The sequence below is a fragment of the Crocodylus siamensis genome, chromosome 2, assembly GCF_052110815.1.
Source record: "Crocodylus siamensis isolate JL-2025a chromosome 2, ASM5211081v1, whole genome shotgun sequence".
NCBI lineage: Eukaryota > Metazoa > Chordata > Crocodylia > Crocodylidae > Crocodylus > Crocodylus siamensis.
The window spans coordinates 130,119,475-130,145,279 of record NC_143396.1 but is presented as its reverse complement, the minus strand read 5'-3'; the positions used below and the strand labels follow the sequence as shown (position 1 = coordinate 130,145,279).

At 44.6% G+C, this 25,805-nt stretch overlaps 1 protein-coding gene across 2 annotated transcripts in view; it reads right to left on the bottom strand.

Moving 5' to 3' along the window:
- Nucleotides 1-25,805, bottom strand: part of TECRL (trans-2,3-enoyl-CoA reductase like) — a 181,512-nt gene that overhangs the window by 15,393 nt on the left and 140,314 nt on the right. For both annotated transcript variants that reach the window (XM_090034751.1, XM_090034750.1), the window contains exon 5: nucleotides 2,461-2,576. In XM_090034751.1, coding sequence (XP_089890877.1) covers nucleotides 2,461-2,576 — 116 coding nt within the window. The remainder of the gene's footprint in view (nucleotides 1-2,460; nucleotides 2,577-25,805) is intronic.

The following is a 25,805-nucleotide window of genomic DNA, read 5'->3' as shown; positions in this document are numbered from 1 at the left end:
AGCAGTGCCTATCTCATCGAAAGCCAATTATGAGACATAAATGAAAAGTGATTTTCAGTGTGTAGAGTTTCAAATACTTTGGCTACCATACAAGATGCTCAATAAAAGTCAAAGATTAAACAATTTTGAAGTAATTAAATCAGAGAAATGGGGAGTTCAGAAAAATCAGCTAATTAATGGTTTTACACAAGGCTGAATAACACTTTCATTCTCATTAAGAATTTAAAAAAAAAATCTTTGGTTTCTAACAGGGATGCCAAAAAACTCCTTTAAAAAAAATCAGGAAGACTTCTCATATTTTACCGCCCAAATAATGCAGGGATATTTTTGGCTCCTCAGTTCTATTCAAAATATTATTTCCTATTAAATATACAACTCAGGGTGGAAAGGTTGTCTCATGGCAGCAGAGTGGGAGCTGTGAAATTATTCTGGGGTCTTATTCACAGCTCTGCCAATGCATTCAAATTCTTTCTGCTGAAGTTTCCCCATCTGTGAAATGGCAGTAATAATATTTCATTTTATTCTCCTGTTTATATAAACTCCCCTGCTGGGCCCAACATGGGGAACACAAATGTAAAATTCAGAAGAAATTAAATCTGACTAGTTATTGAAAATTTCAGTCCCCTCTGTGTCTCTCAAAAATCGGCCTGTCTGATTCTTAGCCACTCTCTGTCTCTCACTGCATGACTACTTAGTTTCCTTCATAGCATTTTTGAAGAAGTTTTTCAAAGATTTAAGAAGTCGCAATAAATTATGACAGATTAGTTTTGTTTATATATTCTTGGCATTCTAATAGATTAAGGCACAATTTTCCTTTGTCAAGCTGTTTGCCCACTTTCACATCACAATCTTTTGAACTTCATTATTTGTCATGCTGTCTCAGTCAGTTTATCACATTTGGGCATTAACTTCATTAAGTTTCTGTAATTTCCAGATATTTTATTTAATATAGGTACCTTTGCCTCTCAATAATCTGTTGATGTAGTGGCCTATTTTTCAAAGTGATTTAATGTATTTTGTTAGAAGGTCTGTAGCTTAATTCTTAAGGTCCTTCAGCACTCTTAGGTCCCATTTGGTTTTGGTGAATAGTCTCACTTTTAGGGAGTGGAATTTTCAAACGTATCTCTAAGATTTAAAAGCAGAAACTTAACTGCTGAACTCTGCTATTTTCTCCATTAGATGTTTCTGAAAATCTCTTCCTCCATTTATCATCGGTTCTTGAAAGTACTTCTTTGTCTTCTCAGCCTTTGACAACACCTCCTCTTTCTGAGTACATTTGAAGCTAGTATTGTCTGTACTGAAGACAAGTGCCATTCATCTCCTACTGTCCTTGTACTTCTATTAACCTGATCCAGAATTAATTTAGTATCTGGAAGGCACTCTGGTCTAGTGAACAGTTCCCAAGTTCTGTGTTTACACTTTGATCTGTCACTGATATAAAGCATGACTTGGAGCAAGTCCTTTCTAGTTTGCTTCTGTCTCTTATTTTCTATCCAGCTTGTATATTCAGGTTTTAAATAATTCAAGGTATGGAGTGCCTCCCTTTATGTCTATGCCAGTGCCTAGACACTAGAACTCTAGTGTTAGATATGGTCTCTGGGTACCACCATAATAGAAATCATTAAAAAAATAATACCCTGAAATTCTGATCGACTCCAGAAACCTTTGGGTATGGAAGGATTGTAGCATCAAAGGCTGTATCCCCATGAGCGGGGGCATGCAATTGTTGAAGGGAAATAAGCAGCAGCAAAAATTTGTGCTGCTGTTTTTTGCCCTAGTGTGTGTGGATACTTTTAAGAGTGTTATGTATAAGTTGTTATATTGGCCCGGCAACAGTGGGAGGGAACTGCAAGGAACAGCAGAGGAGTAGTCTAAGAAGGCTTTCTGAATAAGTAAGCTTTATTGTTCTATAAGTTTAACTCCTTGGTCTTTTGAAAATAACACATGGTGCTTACCCCTGCATGTGGGTTTACCATGGGGAAAAATGCTCCGGGTGGTAGGAAGGCTGGGGCTAGCACCTGGGCTAGTCCCAGCAACCTTACTTGGAGTCCTGGGGGACAACCAGGGCTGCAACAGCAGCGATGCAGACATGCACAGCCTGACTGGCAGCCTGAGAATTCTTCTGCCCAGCCAGGCTCTGATTTCAAGCAGGGCATGCTATTGCCATGTGCACTGCCCCACCTTTTCCAGCACAGTTGATACTAAAATTTTCTTGTATCTAAATTTGGCTCCAAGCTGCAAATATGCAGCACATAGAACCAAATCGCATGCATGGGGTGCATTTTGCAGCACCTAAAATGCCTTTTAGGCACCACAAAATGCATGTGTGCACTCATGTGCACGTGACAAAACTGTATTACCTTGAATAAAACAAAACCATGTCTCATCATCAATTCAGCTGGAATGCTTAGTGGCTTACCATCCTGCTTGATTTAGTTCATGCACATGAGTTTCACTTACTGAACTACTGGATGGCGAAAGTTCTTAGTACTCTCCTGCTCATTGTATATACTTGCGAGACGAATGTAAAACAGCAAGTAGAGTAGAAGAGGCCCAGTGTATTCTGTCAGAAAAACCTAAGGAAAAAAAGAGGTTTCAGGATGGAGAATTGCAGCAATAAAAGAATGAGAAAAAAATGACTCTCAGTTCTTAGACAGACCTAGCTACTGAATTTATCTTGGAAGATGGACCAACACAATACCGATATATCATTGAAATCTCACATCAACTTCCTTTGAGGTCAAGAATGGTGCTTAGATGTTTGTGCTGTTCCTTGCACAAAGGTGCACTTCATTCAGGCTACAAACAGACATAATTTTTGGTTCCAAGATCAACTGTGCTAGGATGTGTTCCAGCACAGATGACCCAATTCACTGGCAGGTCCAAATGCAACCTAGGGCTGCAATCCTGCGGGATCAGGCTCCTGCCACTACTGGATCTTTGGGGGCCTGATTCTGGGAGACAACAGCTCCATATGTCTGGCCCTGACCCAGGGAACTCCATGAGGTACCCTTGCTCTGCAGTATGAAACCTAAGCCCTAAAATTGCCTGCCTGAGGTGGCTAGAAAGCATAGCCCCAGGCTGTGTGGACCACACCATAAGCAAAAAGATATCCTCGGGCACCAGAATATGTGACCATGTCATGTCAACATTTTTGAGTACTTGGAGCTTGACAAAGCCAAGGATATCTGCTAGCTTGCTGCCATAAATATTGCAACCAAAGAGAGAAAAAGGGAGAAAGAAATACCTTTGTCTACATCAGGGGTTCTTAGCCTCTTTAGACTCAAGAAACCCCTCCATAACTTTTCTGAATTTACCAGCACCTCATTTCAAAAACAGATTCATTTATCACACTGATTAGCTCTTCAAATGCTGTGGCTTCCTTAGAAGGATTTTATGGCACCCTGGTTGAGAATCACTCAATAATATAGGTGGCCAGACTTTCAAAAGAGCTATCGACAGGGGCTGATCCTGGGAAAGCTGGTCCTAAGCTTCTTACAAAAGCCAGGAAAAGGTATGGAGAAACAACAGCCCCTACGGTTTTTCTTTAACTTTAATTTGTATAAAATAAAGTTTCAAGAATGTATCTCTGCAATAGGCAACAAATGAAGTGTTTGAGAGAAGGTCTCAAGTATAAGTCCTTGTTACCTGGAGAGGCTAGTTGAGAAGACAGAGGTGGAGGTTAGCCTTGGGGTTTGAGTGGAGTATATTTAAGTAGAAGAGGTAGCTAAACAGCTAATGGGTATCCAGTTTAGGAAAGGTCGGATCACAGAAACGTGGTGGGACTCATCGCATGACTGGGCGGTGAGTGTCAAGGGCTATAGGCTGTACAGGAGGGACAGGATAGGAAGGAAAGGTGGAGGAGTAGCACTCTACATCAAGGAGGAATATACTTCCTTGTTAATTAGCAAGGGGGTAGAGGGGGGGCACTCTGAGGTGCTCTGGGTTAGAGTAAAAGGCAGTCCAGGGGAGAGAGACTTAACGGTGGGAGTCTACTATAGACCTCCCAACCAGGGAGAAGAGCTCGACCAGGAATTCTTAGGTCAGCTCACAGAGGCAGTGAGGGCTAAGGATGTGGTCATCATGGGGGACCTGAACTTCCCAGACATCTGCTGGGAGGAGCAGTCAGCCAAGTCTGATCGCTCACGTCGGTTCTTAGCCAGAGTGCAGGACCTCCATCTAACCCAGGAGGTGCACAGTCCCACCAGGGGAGACGCCTTGTTGGACCTGGTGCTGGCCACGGGTGATGACCTGGTGAGGGGGCTGCGGGTGATGGGCCACCTGGGAGACAGTGATCATCGCTTGCTGGAATTCACCATCCAGCGTAAGGTGGCAAAGGGCTGCAGCAAGGCAACAGCCCTAGACTTTAGGAGGGCTGACTTCAACAAGCTAAGGAGGATCGTTGGGGAAGCGCTGAGGACCCAGAGGGGAAGGGAATCAGATGTCGAAGGGGAGTGGTTGCTCCTTAAGGAGACGATCCTCCATGACCAAAGGGAGGTAATCCCAACAAGGGTCAAAGGGAGCAGGAGGGCACATAAACCCCCATGGCTCACTAAGAGCATCAGGGAATGTCTCCTTGCTAAAAGGGAGGCATATACCCAATGGAGGGATGGGGTCATCACCAAGAAGGACTATGTTACAGTCGCCCGAGGATGTAGGGGGGCAGTCAGGAGGGCCAAGGCAGAGATGGAGATAGGACTAGCTTCCCGGATTAAGGACAATAAGAAGTCCTTCTTCAAATACATAGGGGGTAAAAAGAGGGTCCCGGGTAATGTGGGGCCCCTGCAGGACACGATGGGCAACTTAGTCATCACGTCAGATGATAAAGCTAACATATTTAACGATTTCTTTGCCTCTGTCTTCCTAAGTAGGGACCAGTTCAGCCACCTCCCTGCTGGGCCCCCCTCGGGCCCCGGGAGAGACACGCCTGGGCCAGGGGTTAGCGAGGAGTTAGTTAGGGTACTTCTGGAGAGGCTGGACGTGTTCAAGTCCGCTGGTCCGGACGATCTTCACCCTAGGGTTCTACAGGAACTGGCCGAGGTCATTGCGGGTCCCCTGGCGCGGCTCTATGAGCACTCGTGGTGCTCTGGCGAGGTGCCGGAGGACTGGAAGAGGGCCAATGTGGTCCCTATCTTCAAAAAGGGAAAAAAAGAGGACCTGGGAAATTACAGGCCAGTTAGTCTTACCTCAATCCCGGGTAAGCTCTTTGAAAAAATTATCCTGGCACACATCCAGGAGGGCCTTGCGGGGGAATGTATGCTCAGGGGCAACCAACATGGGTTCATCAGTGGCAGGTCTTGTCAGACCAACCTGGTGGCCTTTTACGATCAGGTCACCAAATCATTAGACGCAGGGGTTGCTGTGGATGTAGTCTTTCTGGACTTCCGGAAGGCTTTCGACACTGTCTCTCACCCTGTCCTCATCAAAAAGCTGGGAGACTGTGGTGTCGATGCCCACACGGTCAAATGGGTCACCAACTGGTTGGAGGGCCGCACCCAGAGGGTGGTAGTGGATGGGTTCTTCTCGACCTGGAAGGACGTGGGCAGTGGGGTTCCGCAGGGCTCGGTCCTCGGGCCCGCACTGTTCAACATCTTCATCAGTGACTTGGATGACGGGGTAGAAAGCACCCTGTTCAAGTTTGCTGATGACACTAAGATGTGGGGGGATGTGGGTGCACTAGAAGGGTGCAATAGGCTACAAGCTGACCTTGACAGGTTGCAACGGTGGGCGGATGAGAATAGGATGGGGTTTAACACTGATAAGTGCAAGGTGTTGCACATGGGGAGGAAGAACCGGCACCACACTTACAGGTTGGGGAACTCCCCTCTTGCCAGCACGAGACGGAAAAGGATCTTGGAGTCGTCATTGACTCCACGATGAACATGGGCCGGCAGTGTGGGGAGGCAGTCAAGAAGGCCAACCGTACCCTGTCATGCATCCACAGATGCATCTCGAGCAGGTCCAGGGAGGTGATCCTCCCCCTCTATGCGGCACTGGTCAGGCCGCAGCTGGAGTACTGCGTCCAGTTCTGGGCGCCACACTTCAAGAGGGACGTGGACGATATGGAAAGAGTTCAGAGGAGGGCCACTCGTATGATCAGGGGTCAGCAGGGCAGGCCTTATGAGGAGAGGCTACGGGACCTGAACCTGTTTAGCCTCCACAAGAGAAGGTTAAGGGGGGACCTTGTGGCCTGCTACAAACTGGTCAGGGGGGATCAGCAGGTATTGGGGGAGTCCCTGTTCCCCCGTGCGCTGCCAGGAGTGACCAGGAATAACGGTCACAAGCTGGCGGAGGGTAGGTTTAGATTAGATATTAGGAGGCGCTACTTCACAGTCAGGGCGGCTAGGGCCTGGAACCAGCTTCCAGGGGAAGTGGTGCAGGCTCCTAGCCTGGGGATTTTTAAAAGGAAGTTAGATGAGCACCTTGCCGGGGTCATCTGACCCCGGTGCTCTTTCCTGCCAAGGCAGGGGGTCGGACTAGATGATCTACCTAGGTCCCTTCCGACTCTAGCTACTATGAAACTATGAAACTATGAAACAGCTAATGGGTATCCAGTTTAGGAAAGGTCGGTAAGAAGTGGCAGTTTAGAGTACTAAGGGGAAATGAGCATATGACTGGTGACAGTTAGCTATCAGGTTGGCACCCTGGGCTCAAGTGTTTAATGGTTCTTTGGCTTGTACAGCACCAAGAAGGAAGGAAGGAGACAACTACTTTTAGGGCAGGGGCTCCTGGGCCAGGGAATACTTAGAAGGTCACTGGGGATTAGTAGGAGCCAGTCATTAAATCCAAGGCTGGTAGGCAGGGAACAGTGGGATGGTGCTGGGTGCAGTAAGGAGCTGCTCATCAGGGCAAGTTGAGGAGTTTGGAGGAGGGCCATTAGGCCCATAAAGCTGTCCCTGCAGGAAGTGGAAGGTTGTGGCTGTGACTACTACAAATATAGAGGCTGGTGCCAGATGAGGGTGACAGGGGCAGGACCCCACCAGGCCTAACTCTTTCCATTGTCTGATTCCTCCTAACCCCTGGTACCTGAGGGGGTGAGTAAGGCCCTAACTACCACAGCTACTCTTCCAGGGACTTGTACGCCAATGATCAGATCATGGAGCCTCTCCTGCCAGCTCTGGAAACAGGGGAGGAATGAGGGGAGAATCTGGTTGGAAAAGCGTTGCCCTGTAGTCCCATGTTTGCTCACCTGCCTGCCCACCCCAGAGCATGGCACTTGTTGCACAGGGTGGCCAACATGGAACTGCTAGGGTACATTAGTATGATCTGGTGTACCTCCTATGCTAGGGCAATGCCAGGCAACAACCCCAACCCCATGCTCCAACTTAGGCTGAATTCCTGTGTATCGGGACTTCTGCTTCAGCCCTCTGCCCTCCCTGATCCCCCATGGAACAGATATGGGGGGTGTTCCTGTCCTGCAAAAGCCACACTCTTTCCTTTCTAGAGACTAACTCCAATCCCACCCATAGGCCTGCGGGAATGTTGCTGCCTGTGCTAGGCACCACTTGTCCATGGCAGGCTGGGGGAGGCATAAGTGATTTTCTCTTTGCACTCCATGACACTGTTAGAAGGATATCATGACACTCCAGGATGCTGCAGCAGCTCAGTTGAGAATCACTCACTTTAATGTATACACCTCATTCAAGGGACTCCAACATTATAAAGGAGCAATCCAAAATCCTGTTTGTCATCTCTCTCTGAAATGTTAGCTATGGGATGAGATGACTATTTTGTATCCAAACTGGATATATGATTACAAGAAAGCACTAAATCTGAATACCAGTTCCATTTCGCTACTCGTAGCACCAATAGGTGCATCTACACATGTTCTTTAATGTGCATTAGCCTATTTTAATATACATTAAAGCATCACCAAAAAAAACATGCTATTTAGCTAATGTGCATTAAAATAGGCTAATGCACATTTTTCTAGTACCTCACAATGCAGGTGTTAGATTTAATTTATATTAACTAAAGCACATTCATTGAATGTGTAGACATGTCCCATGTTTTGCTCAACTGAGTGATGCATATCTTAAGTTAAATTCAATTGAGAGAGAGAGCGAGCATGTATACATGAATGATTCTGAATTCTAGAGCTTTAGCCACTTACCTGGATAAGGAAAAACATGAATTTCTAGTCCTTGCTCCCATACCTGTTTATATACCTAACTTGAAAAAAGACATCAAATAAAATATATAGAGCTGTTGGAAAGGAGGCTGGAAGCTAGGTCTCCCCCTGCAGGTAAGTACTCTAGCCACTAGGCAACAGAGTAATACTCAGTCTCTCTTGCTGAATGTTTCCTGACTAAAGAATTTTGCATTCCTTTCTGAAGATAATCACAATGTCAACAGGAGTGGTGGAGTATTCTCTCTCCTCAGAAAAACCACAGTATAGGGGTTAGGGAACTCTCCTAAGAAGTAGAAGACATGGGGCTATACCATCTCAGAGAGAGAAAGTAATTGAACTCTCCCACAGCCTTGGCAATTTTTCTAGTAATTGAACCAAGAAAGTGATTGTGGAGAGGGAGTGAATCACTCCTCTCTGTCTGTATGTTGAAGAAGGATGAACTCTGCTGTTTCTGAAAGAACAGCTGTAGTTCCAAGTTACAGAAGAAGGCTTTCACACAACTCTCTCTTCCAGCATTCTCATATTGACTATGTCTAGGTTAATCTTCCCAGTTTACATTATGATTATTGTGAATCATACTTTGGAGCCCCTAACTCTGACCATGCACTATACAGGCAGCCTAAACACCTTCCTAAGGACCCTGGGGCAATGTGCTGAAAAGTTGACTCCACGTGAATATTTTGATGAAGTAACTATTAAAAAATGACCCAGGCCTAAATACATTCTTCAAATTGCCCTTTATAGTTATTTCCCATACAAAGTCTGGGCCCCACCTTGCAGCCATTATTCAAGCAAAGTCTTCATTCAAATAATTTAAAATACAATGTGCTTCCAAGCCCCTAAGGTAAATGCAGACAATAAGTCAATAGTAGTATTCAGTGTAGCCACTAATTACTTAGACCTTGACACCCTTTCAAGTGAAAAAAGGCACTGCAAATATAAGGAGGAATACTAAAAAAAGGAAATTGTTTCAGATGTTAAAAAAAAACCCAGATCATCACAGCCATTATTCAACTTCACAGGGCAGTAAGTTAAAGTGACACCTTTCCTCCTTATCAACATTTGAAGTGTGATCTTAGCTTTGGAAGGAACAGTACAACTCCCAGAATTTTACCTCCATTGTGAGGAAGAGGACAACAGATGGCCAGTTCTTTGCCTTCATTCCCTTACTACCCAACTCAAGAGTTGTTGTCTGGGCACATGACAGAACAGTAAGCTACTTGACAAACTAGGGGGCATGTCTATCTGACACATCTACTGTGCAGGTGACGTTAACTGCACAGTAAGCATCTCGATGTCTACACACTACAGTAAATACAAGTACTACCCTACTCTGGTGTTCTTCCATGTGTAGTGTAATGTATGTGTAGATGCTGAGCTGGCTGGCTGAAGCATGAGGATGCTTCAGTGCAGGGGCTGCCTCCTGGCTAACCCCACACTGAAGCACCCTTGTGGCTCAGCCAGCCCCTCTGCAGCACACTGAGTCAGGTCAGAGCAGCCCCAAGTTGGCAGGCTGACCCCTAGGATCCCTGCCAGCCAGCGCTGCTGCAACTTGTTCAATGTGCGGCAGTCTGGGCACACATGTAAACCGTGCACCTGGAAGCTTCCTGGGAACTATAAACTGCAGAGCAATAAGCTCCACAGTTTATTGCTGTGCATTAATGACATGTGTAGATGTGCCTAAGGTTAAATACATCAGTTTTCATGTCCATGCTTGATTGTCTGTCCTCAATGGAATGAACTCCAGGATTACAACTATGAACTACTACAGGGGTTTTCAACCTTTTTTAATAAGTGTACTCCAGACAGCTGGATGTGGCGGGAGGGGCAGTGTGGGGGGGTAGGCAGCAGTGGCAACTGCCACATGTGAGCTCCCCCCCAGTGTCTCTCCGGCTGGGTGGCACCTGTGTGGCCCACAGAGGGGTGCCACTACCCTTGCCCCTCCCCCCCCGCCCAGCCCTGCTCCTGGGAGGCAGCGGCGTGGGGTAACGGCACTCTTCCCCAGCCTGGCCACATGTATCCTCTAGGGCCTTCTCAGGTACCCCCAGGGGTACATGTACCCTTGGTTGACAACCCCTGAATTACTATATTTCAGGGACTGCAACCAGCAAATCATATCTCACGTGCCTAAAATTCAAGACATTTAGGGGATAATTTCAAAACTAGTATACCTTTTAGCTTTTAGCAGCTCCTTGCACTGCTTTAGATTTCTCAGTGATAAATTCTTGTGGTTTAAGGTAGTGATATTTAATTTTAACAACTTTCTCAAAATGGTGTTTGACAGTTACCTTGTTGTGCATTGTTTTTGCAATCCATCTTCAGAAGGGCTTTGACATACACTACTACATAAGGAGTGACCTTTCCATTAGCCTAATTGACAGAAGTTCTTCACCCCTACCTTCCCTTGCCACAGGTGCAGGAATGCTTTTTTAGTGACACTTACTGCACAGTAACCTATTTTTAGTGAGCATTAGTGCAGGGTGGGCAATAATTTCAGGTGGAGGGTTGCTGAATGAGTTTTGGTGAGCTGTTGAGGCCTGCATGAGTAGCCCCACCCCTTGGCAGTTGCCTCACCCCCTGGTCACCATCTTGGAACTGGAAGTCCCACCCCTAACCCCTGACCTTTGCCCCCCAAAGTCATTTCCCCTGCCTTCTCCCAGAAATACTACTTTGGGGGGAGTGGGGGAGGTTGCCTTCTTAGAACCAGAAAAAAACCAAATCATACACTAAAAGTCAAATACCTTCTATAACATATTTAAATTGTATTACAAACATTTTTTGTCATGATTTGTGTTTGCATTGTGTATATGGAGGTGATTGCATCATAACTCAAATTCTTAGTCTTGTATATTGTGTGGGGGGGGTGCAGGTGTGTGTATGAGTGTGTGTATGTGTATGTACGGGTGTGTGTATGGTAGGGTGTTGGGGGTTGTAAGAGGGTGTGGCTGTGTGTGGGAGGCATAGGGTATGTTGGGGGGTTGTATACATGTAGGGGGTAATGGGGGCAGGGTGTGAGTGTGTGGGGCTTGTAGGATGTGAGGGAGGGTGAGGGTGTGGGGCCCCCCTTAGCACTCCCCGCCGTGGAACAGCAGCAGAAGGCAAGGATGGTCAGGGCACTCAGGGTGAAGGTGCTCAGTGGAGCCAGTTCTGGCTAGCACTGTATATCACAACAAGGCGCTCAGCCTCCACCAGGCAGTCTGTATTGCCGATGCTCCCCACATGCACTGAGCTAGGAGGGAAGCTCCAGACACTGGAGCCAGCTGCCTTTCCTGCCCCACAGGGGAAGGCTCTAGGGCTTCGCTTCCATGTTGCACAGCTCCAGCAGGGAAGTGAGTCAGCTCCAATGCCTGGGACTTCCCTCCCATGCCTGGCAAGTGCAGGGGCTGCATGTGCAGCAGAGAGCACCGGGGATACAGACTGCCTAGCAGAATCTGCACTCCTCATCATGATGTACAGTGCTGGTCAGAGCTGCATCCCACCGGGTGCCTGAACCAGGCATGAGCACCCTAAACACCCCTCCTGCTGCTACTGCCGCTGCCACTGCCACCATCTGCCTGGGTTGCACACCATGTGAGAGTGTGGGGCAGTCTCCCACCCTCCCTCACACCCACACACTGGTCCCCCACACATCTCCCTCACACCCACACACTGGCAACCCAAGCTCTGCACTGCTGCTACCCCTCTGGATGTGGGCTCGCACTGGTGCCAGCTCCAGCCATGCTGCATGCTCCCACCCAGCTGCATCCCTACCCCTACCACCTTCCTACTTGCTGCCTGGAGTCAACAGAAGACCAGGGAAGATGGAACAGCAGCTGCAGCAGTAGCAGCAGCAACCCTGTCCAGAAGCCGCTTGCTGGCTGGGTTGGGCCCTTCCACCTATGATGGTGGGAGCAAGGCATACTAAGTTATGTTCAGGGTGTGTGTACAAGCGGGTGCTTCATTTTCACCCATCTGGGTGGCAGGGCTGGGCAGGGTACAATTTTTTGGCAGGTGCCATGGGCCAGATGAAAGTGTTTGGTAAGCCAATACAGCCCACGGGTCATATTTTCACCACCTCTGCATTAACGTATTAGCACGGTTTTTGATGTGATGCTTTAATGAACAGTAAATTGGCTACTGCACATTAAACCACACATGTAGATGTGCCCAGTAAGTCCCAGCTACTGAATGTGGAGGTATACTAAGTTAGACCTGTAGATCAACTGCAGTCTTACTTATTATAGTTACTTGAAAAAATGGTATTCCCGCCCCTAAAAATAGCAAAAAAATTATTAGTTTTTTTTAGTTGTTATCAAAATTTCCTGATGGAAAAAAAAATCATAGTTTTGTCAATACATAATGAAGCAAAAAGCCATAAAATTTGCATTCAAATTTTTGAAAACTAAGAAATTGATATATACAAAAAGTTTCCCTTTCAAACACCAGAAAAAAAAACAAACTTATTTTTACAAAAAGTTTTCATTATCAACCAAAAAAAAATTAATGTCACTTTTAACTCAAAATGTCGACTCACTCTACAATTACTGCTTTGCTTGCTACACATAGGGACCTTTTTCCCTTGCTTCATCTGGCACTGAAGCCACATTTAGTCATATTTTTAGTGGTACATAGAACAAACCTATCATGGTAAAATGAGCAGTCACTAAGCATCGATCCCTCTGGGACTCTTCATTTCTCCCTGATGCTGCCATCTCTCATTGTATAGGGCACCATGGGCACAGTCAGCTGTGTACTTCATGACAGGCTCTGTGGTTCCTTGTGTGTGTCCGCAAGCTCATCTCTTCCTTTTCAACTATTTTTATCAATACACTTGTTTCTTTTTTGAAAATATAAGCCTATAAGGCACAGTTACCAAGATTCAATTGAATCCCCTGCAGGACTCACTCTGGAACTTCTGGATCTGAAAAACTTTACCTTCCGAGTTACAAGACCACAACAGTTAGTTTGGTAGTACTATGAGGCCCAAAATTCTTCATGTGGGCTAGCCACAAGAGGGGGGCAAAGGCTATGGACAAGAATATCTTTTAATTACTTTAGAAGGAGTGGGGGAGCTGCCAGTTGACAGGATACATCAGCTATTATGCTGTAAACAAGTACCTCTGTATGCTCCTTTAGCAACTCAAGTTCCCTAAATGGCTAATTCATTAAGCCCAATTGAAATAGCCTTAAAGTCACAACGATTTTGCTATACCTGTATTGCTATAGGAGTATAGTAATTATAGCATAATAGTTTATATCAGCATAATCTGATATCAATACAACTGTTACATTTGTCTATATCTAAAGAAATAAACTCTAAAAGCCCATTTGGGTTGCTTGTGAAAATATAGCGTTTTATCAACAACTGATTTTAGTCAGCGGAAGTTGCTGGGGTTTAGGACAAATGAACATTAGGCTCTTAATGAGTCATTCAGTAACATGCTAACCAGACAGGACTCTCTAACCTACCAGTAGAGCAAAATAAAGGGATCCAAAATATTAACCCCTGAGCATATTAATTTTTAGCAACAGTCATGGCCCATCATTATTAAGGGTTGCAGAAAATCCAGTCCCAAAAACAGAATGACTTTTCACACTTCATGGCTTGGACTTTTGACAGTCACGGCATTTTTATCCTTCAGGAGGACTTGCCCATCTTACTGTGCCAATAATGCCTCATTGAAATTAATTATAGTTAGGTCAGGGATTATAATCCCAGACCACATGAGGCAGAGAGTATATTTAGGAGCCATGCTGGCAGAGGAGAGCTTCTTAAAGTTATGCATTGTTTATAACTCAGATGGAATGTGACACATGCACAAGGCAATTTGTCTGACTGGATGATGTAGTTGGATTAATGCCTGATATGATCCCTGTGGCACTAATAGCAGGGACTGGAGAATTTGTCATGCTGGTTCATAGCACTGTGTACATGAGTTAAGACACACCAAAAAAGATAGATAGATAGATAGATAGATGACAGAAGAAAAGATGGAAGGACAAGATTGAAAAGTTATTTTTGAATCATAAGAGCAAGCAAATACTAGTATAAAGTAGAAGACTAGAGACTCACAAATATGTTTTTGGAGGGCTGTACTAGCCAATCCTTCTATATAATGCTTATGACGTGACCTTTTTATAATGCCACACAAGAAACTCTGGCTTGTATCATATTGCTTTTTGGAATAGTTTCATATTATTTCATTTATGGGGTATTGCAGAATGGAACTTTGGAAAAGCCATTTAACTTTTCCTGGCTATGTACCACAGCTCTTTCCATGCCATGTACGGCCATTTTTCCAGTTCATCAGGGACAGCCCCAAATATTTTCCCAGTGCTAACAAGGTATTGTAAGTTCAGGGTGGGAGGTGGAAGGAATGGTTGCAAGGGACAAGAAGCAGGGTAGAAAAATTTACTTTGGAGCATTGCATGAAAATATCAGCAAAATAATAAATATAAAATAGCCTGGGCATCTGCTGGGTGCCCACCTGAAGAAAAACAGCTGCAGTATATAGATTGTGTAAAGGGCAGAGCTTGGTTTCTTGGACAAATAAGATATAGAAGAGATTGGTTGTATAGTTCTGGTACAATGTGCACTGTGCTTACAACAACTGAATATCAGCTATTATTATATTTTAGAGAGATCGTGAAAATCTGTGTGCGCACAGATAGCAGATAGCATTTTGAAGCAGTGTCAGGAAGTTTGGTAATCAGCTCCCATAGACCCCCAAAAAGATTTGACAGCCAAATTCTCTTAGATTTGCTCAGAATCCTAGGATTCCAGAATTACATTTCTAATATACACCATTAAATTCTTGGCCAGGTTCTACCTTCTTTGAGCTCATTAAACTCCATGGGACTACCTGAGCGTAACTGATAGAATCATTTAGCTGACAGCTTCACACCACCATCTTCCCCTCCCCTCCCCTATTACTTTAAACACTTGTTGGGGATTTTGCACAACAGACTCTGCTTCAAAATAAATGGTTTTTATTGTGCCATTCCAATTCCCTCTGTTCTCACTTGTACTTTATTCTTCCTCCCTAGGATTGTTCTTTTCTCCCTGTCCACCCTGGGACCTTTTCCCCAATCACCTCTCTCAAAGCTTTGCTCATTCTCCTTAGGCCCAGTCAACCACACATGCAATGAAAGAGTTGCAAAACTGTAGTTTTAGGCTGTGTGTTGACAAAACAATGGGTGTGTGTGCAGGACACTGTAAAGCAGGTTAAAGGCTTTTGCACCACTTTAATGGTGGTAGTGTTTGCACGTGTCAGCAGTGTATTGTGCAGTAATTCCAGCCACTGTAAAAATTTGGCAGGAGTTTTAGTTCATTGCCCTACAGCTGCAAAATGAAATGGCTCAGGGGCTCTGCAGGAAGCCTGTACAAGCAGCCTGGCAGTAGCCCGGGAAGTCAGGCTCTGCCGAAGAAAAAACAACAGCAACCTTTTTTTTTTTGTCCTGGACACAGCCTGCCTGCCTGATCTTCATGGAGGCCTGGTGCTTTCCTCCACTGCTGCAGTGCCACCAGGGACTGCCTGAGCCAGGTGCCTGCAAGTAGGTGCCACCTTGTGGGAGGCTTCTGCTACTCTGGAGAGAAGCACCAGCCTCCCCCTCCCCTGCAACCCAGGAATCACTTGCACCACCCACCAGCAGCCTGTCCTCCCCAGAGAGGCAGGTACTTTTTTAGTAACCACTGTGCAGTCAGGTGCGCATGTAGATACACCCCTTGGAGTACTGAAGATGAGGAAATAAAAGGAGTGATTGTGGTCTCTTTAAGACTAAGTCATCTATGTTAAGTGGAGATAAAATGACAGTCTGGTGGGATCATTGATTCAGAGAAAGTATGAGGTTCCAATGGAAAAAAAAATGAGCTGATGGACCTGTAAGGTAAATGCAAAACTTTGCAGGAATGAGAAATGCAAAAGAATGTAGGACTTTATCAACAGCATTGACATACATGTAGCTTAACACTAACAAAACATGAAGATATCAAATGTCTGCATTCTAACGAATGTAGTACAGCCTGAAATGGCTGGCAATCTGGCTCATGGAAGTAAATCCTGTGAAAAAAAGATACATTTTTATCCTTAGAATCACCTTTTTTATCTGCCTTCCTTTTATTTATTTATTTTTTTGTGAAACAAGGGACCTCGGACTTGAGGCTCACACTGATACTCAGCATTTGAATATTACAATATTGAATATTACATTTCAGTATGAAATATTACATACAATGCATGTTTTATTACCTTGGACAAGCTATAAACCCATGTTTATCAAATATGACTGCACCATTCTAGATAGGCAAACTGCAAGCACATACACATGTGCAAGCTTGATTTTATTCTTCATTTAATTAAGTCTAATAGATTCCAACTTTCAGGCTTATCAACAAGGAACAGATTGAGCTTGCCTGACATCATGCCATCATATAATGTTATCCATGCCTGCCATTGGTCCATGCATACTCTGGGCACTTTGTTCCTGCCCAGTGGCTTCAGTGAAATCTACTGCTAAGGGAAGAGGAGACCTCCCTGCTGTTGAAATTTGCCAACTGCCTAATCCTAATGCATCAGATGCTGCTGCTAATAAGGCAGAGTAGAACCTTGTGATTGTTTCTCTATCTGCTTTAGGAGCAAATGGCACAAGCATAAGATTATAGCAAAACGCCCAGTTTTTCCTTTTTTAATTTATTTTAAAATGCATTCCCTCCCCTTCCCCAACCATTTCTGACTTTTTCTCTCCCTCTCTATTCCCTATAGATAAGTATAAGTGAATTCAGATAAGCTTTAAACATTTTTATTTTGGTAGCAAGTTTTTGGTTTTGGATATCCATTGTTTCATATTGTATAATTATTGTTTGTATTAATTTTTACTGTTGTATATTGTATTATCATCATTTTTGTATTAATTGTTATTGTTTCATATGGATATTGTATGGTTTAGGGCTGTGTTTGTAAGTGAACCAAAGTCATGTCAAGTTTCCATTTTATCTGTCAAGCCTCCATCTTATGTCTTCTGCCTGGGCATCCCATGTTGCAACAGTATGATTCATTTCACCCCTCCCATGTGAATTGGTTCCCCTATGAATGAGAATGATTGGGAATGATTGAAATACAATGGTAACAGGCCTCTACTGAATAGCCTGTAATGACTGGGCCATCACCTCACATTGATTCATCCAGGAACCATGGACCTCACCCAGGAACAGAGACAAGAACCCAGCATTTGAAAGGCAAAAGACCCTGCAGAACCAGCAACTCGACCATTGTACCCCACCATTACAGACACCCGAAACTGCACATCCCTGCATGGAGCACACATGGTCAGTACGCCAGGGGCTGACCCTTACCTGGGCATGCCTCCTGACACTAGGGTCACACACAGTCTGCCCCTATAAAAAGGGGCAGTGAAGACAGACCCAATGGGAATGCCATTTCCATCTGGACCAGACCAGCTTCACATCACCTATCCACCCCAGAGGCCCTGATGGCGACCCCCTCTGAACAACACTGAGCTGAAGAAGACTCCGACTGGCCATGGAGGATCAGCTTCCAGCCTGGGATAGGTAGATATTACCTGTGCACCTCCTCTTACAATTTGGACTCTCTCTCTGTCTCTCTCTCCTCCTGGACTTCAGTGGACTTCAGCCCCTGCACTAAGCCTCTTAAACCCCTTATGCCATTGTGTGTGCATGCATGTGTGTGTGTAGATGCAAGGGAACCAATTTGACGTTGTGTCACTGTCTCCCCTGTTCAATAAAACCACTCATTTGCAACCCTGAGTTGGGTCATGTTTTACTGAATCCCAGTCCCTTCCCTATCTTAAATTCCAGCCTCATTCTCTCTCTCTCCCTCTCTCAGCCCCAGTCCCCACCCTCTCTGCTAGTTTCCCAATCTCCTCCTGATTCCCTCTCCCCTTTTCTGCCACCTCTCAGCCTCCCCTGCTTCTATTGCCTTTTTCCTGTGACTTTCTGCTGCCTTTCTTCTCTTTCCTGCTGCCCTGCCACCTGTGGCTTTTCCTGTGATTTTCTGCTTTCCATCTCTATGTTTTTAGGCTTCCCCCACACCTTCTGTCATCCTGCCCTGCAGCTTCCCAGATCCTCTTAGCTGTCATTCCGTTTTCTCCAGCAGCTGGAGATTTTCTCCAGCTTCCAGCACCTACTCCCTCTCCCTGCAACTTCTCTAGCTGCCCCAGTGCCATCCTCTCACTTCCCATACTCAGAGCCCCTCTTTAACACCCACTTTCCCTGAGTCCCATTTTACCTCTCCCCATCTGCATTTTCAGCTCCCCCATAGCTCTGGCTTCAGTCCCAGCCTCTGTGTCAGCATGCTCCTCTGTTCTGCAGGCTTTGGGCAGTGTCTTTTAATCAATTAACCTAAAGTTACCCCTAAGCCTCAGTTCTTCAGCCCAGGCCCCTCTAGTCTACCGGTTCTAATCCAAGTCCCGGTGACTTTAATTTCCAGCAACTTTCACTCCCTACACTTCTACTTTATTACCTTAACCTTTTCCCAGGTATCCCAAGTACACCAAGCACATACATACACACATACATACATATCACAATACCCAACTTAGGAACTTGCTTGTGTGTATGTGTAGGTGGGTGGTAGGTGAATAAGTTAGTGAATATACACATAGTGAATATATATAGATATATATCTATAGACAGATAGTTATATGAGCCATGCCAAAATGTTGATTTTTCAGGAGCCTAAGGGAATTGAGGAACTACTAGTATAATGAATTATAGGAGACAGAAATATTTTATATACTGCTGAGTGTAGCATGTGTTGAAAAATCTGTGCATAAAGTTATAGTCCTTCCCAATGGGTTATTGCTGTTTTTTAAAGATAAAGATAATGTAGAGGAAGTTCCAGTGAACTTGAACTAACCAAGTTGTTTTATCTAATCACTAAGGGCATATTACATGTGCTCTAGGGTGGATGCAGGGGGTGCTTTAATAAGAGCAGCTCTAAAAGCCTTTCTAATTAAAGCACCCATAGCATCACATGTATTCAGCATCCTACACTTCAAAATGCTGCTGGGGTACTTTAACTAAAGCTCATTAAACATATGATGTGGAGGTTGCTGGAGCATGCTAATTAGTTGAGCCTGCCTGAGTGGATTAATTGAGTCTGCTCTGATATGTGCTAATTAGAACACATTGGAGAAGACATCCAGCACTTGTATAGGTAGGAGTAGATTTTTAAACCAGTCCCATTATTAGGGAAGCAAGGTCCCTTTCAGTTTGACTGGGTCCATCTACACATGATATTAATTTGAAGCAATAAATTCCAGCATAGTTTGTGCTAGAGATTTTTGCCCTTGGGTGCAGCATTTACATATGTGCCCAGGACCACTGTATTTCTCCACAGCAGTGGAGAAAGCAATAACTGCAGTAAAATTACTTCTTGTTTACATCACTGGAAGTGCATTATTACTCCCCTGAATAATCAAATACATTAGGAATTGATGCCCTTGTTAGCCAAGATTATAGCAAACTCATTGTTCTCTCTATATATGGTTGAATCACCACCAGTGGAGGAAAGCTTGTTCTACTCAGCAGGTGTGAATTATTTAAGTAAGGGGAGAACCAGCTTTCCTGATGGTTCCTCCCTGAGGGAATAGAAACACCTGGTCCTTCCAATAAATAAAATCCTTGTCTACCCAAATAAAATCCTTGTCTACCCAAGCTCTACCTAAACATGAACAGGAAGAAATAACATTAAAGACATTTAAAAAATGTATATCCCCCTTTTTTCCCCTCATTGTCTACTGTCTATAAATTGGGGACAGTATTACTTACCTGCCTCATATAAGCATAAGCAAAGTGTACATAATTTGTTTGGTAAAGCATTTTTAGATGAAAACCATTAACATCATCATCATCATGCTTCCATATTTTTTGAAATGATACATTGTTCTCATCAAAATGCCCTTTCAGTTAAAAACAAATGCTTCTTTCACCAAATTGAAATTTTCCTCCTAATGTTTTCTTTATTTACTGAAAAATGAATTTCTAGCTTCAGTGACTGTTTTTAGAAGTTTGTTAACAAAAACAAATTCGGTTTTAATTACAAAATAATGAAATTCTTCCTCAGTAAATGATACAAATGATTTTTAAATATTCCCAGAAAAATAATTCTCATTGTTCAAATAACTCTATTATATACAATAACAAAAGTCCAATGCATTGTGTAATAGTAAATCAGATTACAGAATCAGAAGCTTCCTGCACTTAGAATATTAAAAGCATTACTGTTTCTTGTTTTTATCACATATATCAGTATAATATGCTGGATCCGTGGTTATGGAGCAAGATCTGAATGTGCCAGGGACTGTACACGTGCAGAACAAGAAGGCAGTTCCAGGTAGAAAACATTTTACAGTCTACGTAACAAAATAAGTAATCTACTTCTGCTTATGGCAGTCTTTTTAAGGCCTGCAGTCAGTAAGATACTTAAGCAAGTGCCTAACTTTTAAGTAGAAGCATAATCCTTTGAACTCAAATGGTCTTTTGTGCTTCAAGTTAGACACATGCTTACATACATTGTTGAATCAAGACCTAAATGACATAGCTCAACCACCTGACTATACTAATAAAAGATTTATCAATATTATCTTTAAGTCTTTCCCAAGTCTTTGAACCCAATTTTACCTTACTCTGAGGGCCTTGTTACATGCTAATTTTGAGTGGTTCCTGGAGCTCTTAACACCTGGTTGTCCATACATTAGCACCTAAAACTAGCTTTAATCACTTATTAGGTTGCTCAAAGCTACACCACTCAAGGGCAGGATTATCTCTGATCTGTACTACCCAGATCATGTTACACTAAGGTGTAGCCACTCTAAGCTACACCTTAATGTAAATACCCTTTCTGGGCCCCATCTCCCACTGGCTTGGATTGGACCCACTGGCCTCCTTCCTCCACCCCTCCCCAGCACCCCAGATCCCAACTTGCTGCTTTCCTGCCTTGCCTATTTTGGCTGCCTGTGTTGTCTGTCCCAGAAAGAGTTAATCTGCCTGCCCAGCCACCACAACTGCTGTCACCACTACTTCTGCTTTCTAGATTGGGTTTAGCCCGGAGAAAGCAGCAACCTGGCAGCAGCAGTGGTGGCTGGACAGGCACGTTAACCCCTTTCTACATGCTTTACTGGAGCAGACAGTACAGAGAGCCACAGGTAAGAGGCAGGGGGATATGACCTGAGGGGCTGGAGGGAGTCCAGGGAGGCTGGGGGCAGAAGAGGAGGCTAGAATTTCAGTCTCCCAGGCCCTTACTGGCCTGAAGTGTGACTTCTCCAAACTCAAGCTAGATCTCACACAAATAAACATCTGTGCACCTCACACTATAATGTGTAACAGGGCCCTCAGCCTTATCTGTGATATGCATGTTTCCTCACCCCATTAGTGACTGGGTAGTAGAAGCTGCTAAATCTACTGATGTAATCATGACCCAAATAAGGAGAGTTTGAATAAAAGCCTGAGTTAGCCAAGCAGAGGGATGGCTTGCATCTGATTTAAAGTAAGAGCAATGTGAATTCTAATCCATCAGCAAGAAGTAATGTAATATATAAAAAAAGGTCTCCGTCAAATAGACAAGGCCAAAAAATGGACCTAAATTAAACAAAACAAGAGCATTCAAATAATGAGAAATTCAAATCCACCAGTATAACTTTTTTTTTCCCCCAGAAGCCACATAAAAATGATCTGTGAACTCAGTTTTCACTTGACTTTCTACACCATCAGTCAACCAACCTCAACTGCTCCCAGAGCTAGGGTAAAACAAACCATAATGGTTGCACAGAAGTAAATTACTCGTTCCTACTAATTTTAACTCCATGAAGAAAGAAAACAGGGTATGAAAATGACAGATTGCCACACAGAAACCTAAGAGTTCAGTGGAAGTTAGGTATTCAAAAGTCTTTTAGGTTTGGGGCACAAATGTCTAAGCCATTTTTGAAAATGGGACTTAAGCCCTTGTGAAAAAGGCTCCTATACATCTCTTTGTGCCCTCATTCTTACTTCACAGGCATGGAAGAATAATACATTTTTGAGTGCTCTATTTAATTTGTAAATTCCTTAGAACAGAGGCAATTGCTGTATTAATGATGAGGCCTTGACCTTTTGTAGGACTCGACACACAATAATATCAATAAAACTGTAAATCACATATACAAATATATTTTAAATTCTTATGAGAAAATTCATAAATTCATTCTTTCATAAAAATACAAAATGTTATCTATGATAACAATATTGTTACAGATTAGCCATAATGTACCATTTCTGAATATTTAAACTAAGTGGCACAGCTGGAAAGAATATTCTCCTGCTGAGAACGGGAACAATTTAGTATATGGAACATAATGTGGTAAGGTGAATATTCAGAAACCCATGGAGAGGACTTTCAATGAACACATTAAAAATATAAAAAACTGATGCCTCTGTGTAAGTACACTATTTATAATGGGAAATTAAGCTTTACTTATGATCCTGCCAAAGGCTACATAAACCACCAGGAAACAAAAGAATGAATAAAGTTAACATTGATTATTTAGTTGTGGCAAATAGGAAGCAGCACTAGACACACTTTTGTGTTCCAGGGAAGTTTTGGAATGTTTTCTTTTCAGTGGGATATTTAAAAAAGCAAGAGAGAGACAGCTAGCATCAAATGGTTTAACCCCATAGAAGTCAAGTGGCAAGATTCTTTGCCGGCATGAAATAACATAACCCTAGGGAAGTCTCTGGGTCAGAGCCTCACCTGTGGTAAACTGATGTAGCTCTATTGTAGACAATGGATCATATAATTGTATATTGACATGGTGACATTGAAGCTGGCAGAACTACACTAATTTACACCAGCTGAAAATATGGGCCAAACAATGGAACCAGACTGGCAAGGGTGGTGGCTTAGAAATGGTATTTAGAGGCTTGCTTTTTGGGAATTGGCTTATAGGTATATGTATGTGCATTAGCATGTTCAGGATGAACAGTAGGGGTTAACTGATTTCTAAGAAGCCTCTGTCTCTCACATATAGAGTTTCCATAGTCTTGGAAGCAGACAGGCTGTCTAACACAACAAGGCCAATGAATGGACATATAGTCTGGGAAAGAGGGAGATATGTACCCCTGGCATGGATGTTTGAGAACTCCTGGCACTCTGGTGAAGTGCCCAAGGATTGGCCAATGTGGTGTCTATATTCAAGAAAGGGAGCAAAGTGAATCTGGCAAACTACAGGCTTGACCTCTATCCCAGGGAAGGTCTTAGAAAAGATTATCAAAGAGACCATTATTAACAGACTGGCCAATGGCAGCATCCTGAGAGAGAGCCGGCACAGGTTTGTTGCAGGTAGGTCTTGCTTGACCAATCTGATTTCCTTTTACAACCAGGTGACCTATCACCTGGACAAGGGAGAAGAGATTGATGTCATATATCTTGACTTTATAAAAGCCTTCAATCTGGTATCCCAAGATCACCTCTTAGCAAAACAAGCTAATTCCGGCCTCAGCTTCACCATGAGGTGTTGGCTGGGGAACTAGCTCTGTGGTCGGACCCAGAGGGTGGTAGTTGGCGGAAGTCAATTGTCATGGTGCGCTGTAACCAGTGGGGTCGCTCAAGGCTCTGTCCTTGGGCCAACACTATTCAACCTCTTTATTAATGATGTGGACATATCAGAAGCAGACTGGCCAAGTTTGCCAATGACACTAAACTTTGGGGTAAAGCGTCCACAACTGAGGACAGGAGGATGACTCAGGCTGACCTTGACAGGCTCAGGAAATGGGCAGATGAGAACCTGATGGTGCTTAACACTGAAAAATGCAAGGTTCTCCACCTTGGGAAGAAAAACCTGCAGCATGTTTATAGTCTCGGCAGTGCTATCCTGGCTAGTACTATGGACAATAGGGACTTGCGGGTCATGATTGATCACTAGATAAACATGAGCCTTCAATACGATGCTGCAGCTAGTAAAGCAAGTGAAACGCTGGTTTGCATCCATAGATGCTTCTCAAGCAAATCCCAGGACATCATTCTCCCATTTTACTCGGCCTTGGTGAGGCCACAGCTGGAGTACTGCATCCAGTTTTGAGCTCCACAATTCAAAAAGGATGTGGAGAAGCTTGAGAGAGTCCAGAGGAGAGCTACGTGCATGATCAGAGGTCAGGAAAACAGACCTTATGATAAGAGGCTGAGATCCATGGGACTCTTCAGCCTGGAAAAGCACAGGCTCAGGGGTGATCTGGTGGCTGTCTATAAATTTATAAGGGGTGCTCACTAGGATCTGGGGGAACATCTGTTCACCAGAGCACCCCAAGGGATGACAAGCTCAAATGGTCACAAATTCCTGCAAGACCATTTTAGGCTGGACATAAGGAAGAACTTCTTGACTGTCTGAGCCCCCAAGGTCTGGCATAGACTGTCACTGGAAGTGATTCAAGCACCTACTTTGAATGCTGTCAAGGGAAATTTGGATGTTTATCTTGCTGGGATCCTATGATCCCTGATGACTTCCTACCCCTTGGACAGGGGCCTGGACTTGATGATCTTCCAAGGTCCCTTCCAGCCCTAATGTCTATGAAAATAACACAAGATAAGTGGCACCAGATAACAAGGCCAGAGATCAGGGGGGCCTGAGTCATGGTTTTGGGGTAACAGACTAAATTAGGAGAAGGCCTGGAAAGACCAAATTAGTATGTATGTGTCACAGGGCGGGGACCCAGAAGCGTCCGTGATTTCTCCTGGCGCCCCCACCGTGTCAAGTGGGTATCCATGCACCCTCATTATCTCGCCCGCCACGTCTTGCTGGTAAATATTATAAAAGGGAGGCTGCCTTTTACCCTCTTGAGCACAGTGCTCTTAGTTATCCCAGCCCTTTGTCCCATGTAGGTCAATCTAGTGTACCCAGCCCTGTGGGCTGTGCGTGGCTCCTACCACCCCTAATACCACGCCCCAAGCCTCTCAGTTGTCCTGGATGTTGTTGTGTCTATGGTCTTTTCTTAGCGGCCCTCTCCGAGGCCTCTGCCCGTACGCTCGCCCCTCTCCGGGGCTCCTTATTCCAGTATGCCCTCCCTGGGGCTTATCCCGATACCAATGCCAAATCGCCCTCCCTGGGGCTTTCCACAATACTCTCGTGATCGGGGCTCAGGTGGCCGTAGCCATGCCTGGCCCCCAGACCCGCCTTCTTGGGTCACTCAACCGCACTGGGCTCCTCACCCCGCATGACACTGCCCCACTGGGGCCGGGGTCTATGCAAATCCCAAAACACGGCACCCTCTGTGGCGCCAGGAACCCCTATGCTACTGGGGAGCTCCCATGAGGCCTCCTCCAATCCCTATAGCCTCACCCGGTTCTCTGGTGTAATAACAAACAAAACCCACTGGCTGTTTGGCCCCAACTCAAACTCAGGCCTCCTGGCCAAACATAAACCCTAAACCATCATGCTCTTTATCTTCCCTATATCCCTACCAGGGGCTCCTCTGCCTGGTATCCTCTTTTATAAGGTCCTCAGGCTCCTCAACTCAGCCTGCTCCCAAAGAGCTCCATCTTCCACAACTGCCAGAGGGAAACTGCCTGCTTGGCTTTAGCCTAGGCTGTTTATATAGGCCAGGCCCTGCCCCCTTCCTAATCAGCTGACCTCTGTGGTTGCCCCAGCAACCCACACCTGTCCTTTAGGAGCAGGCACTTCAGTGCCT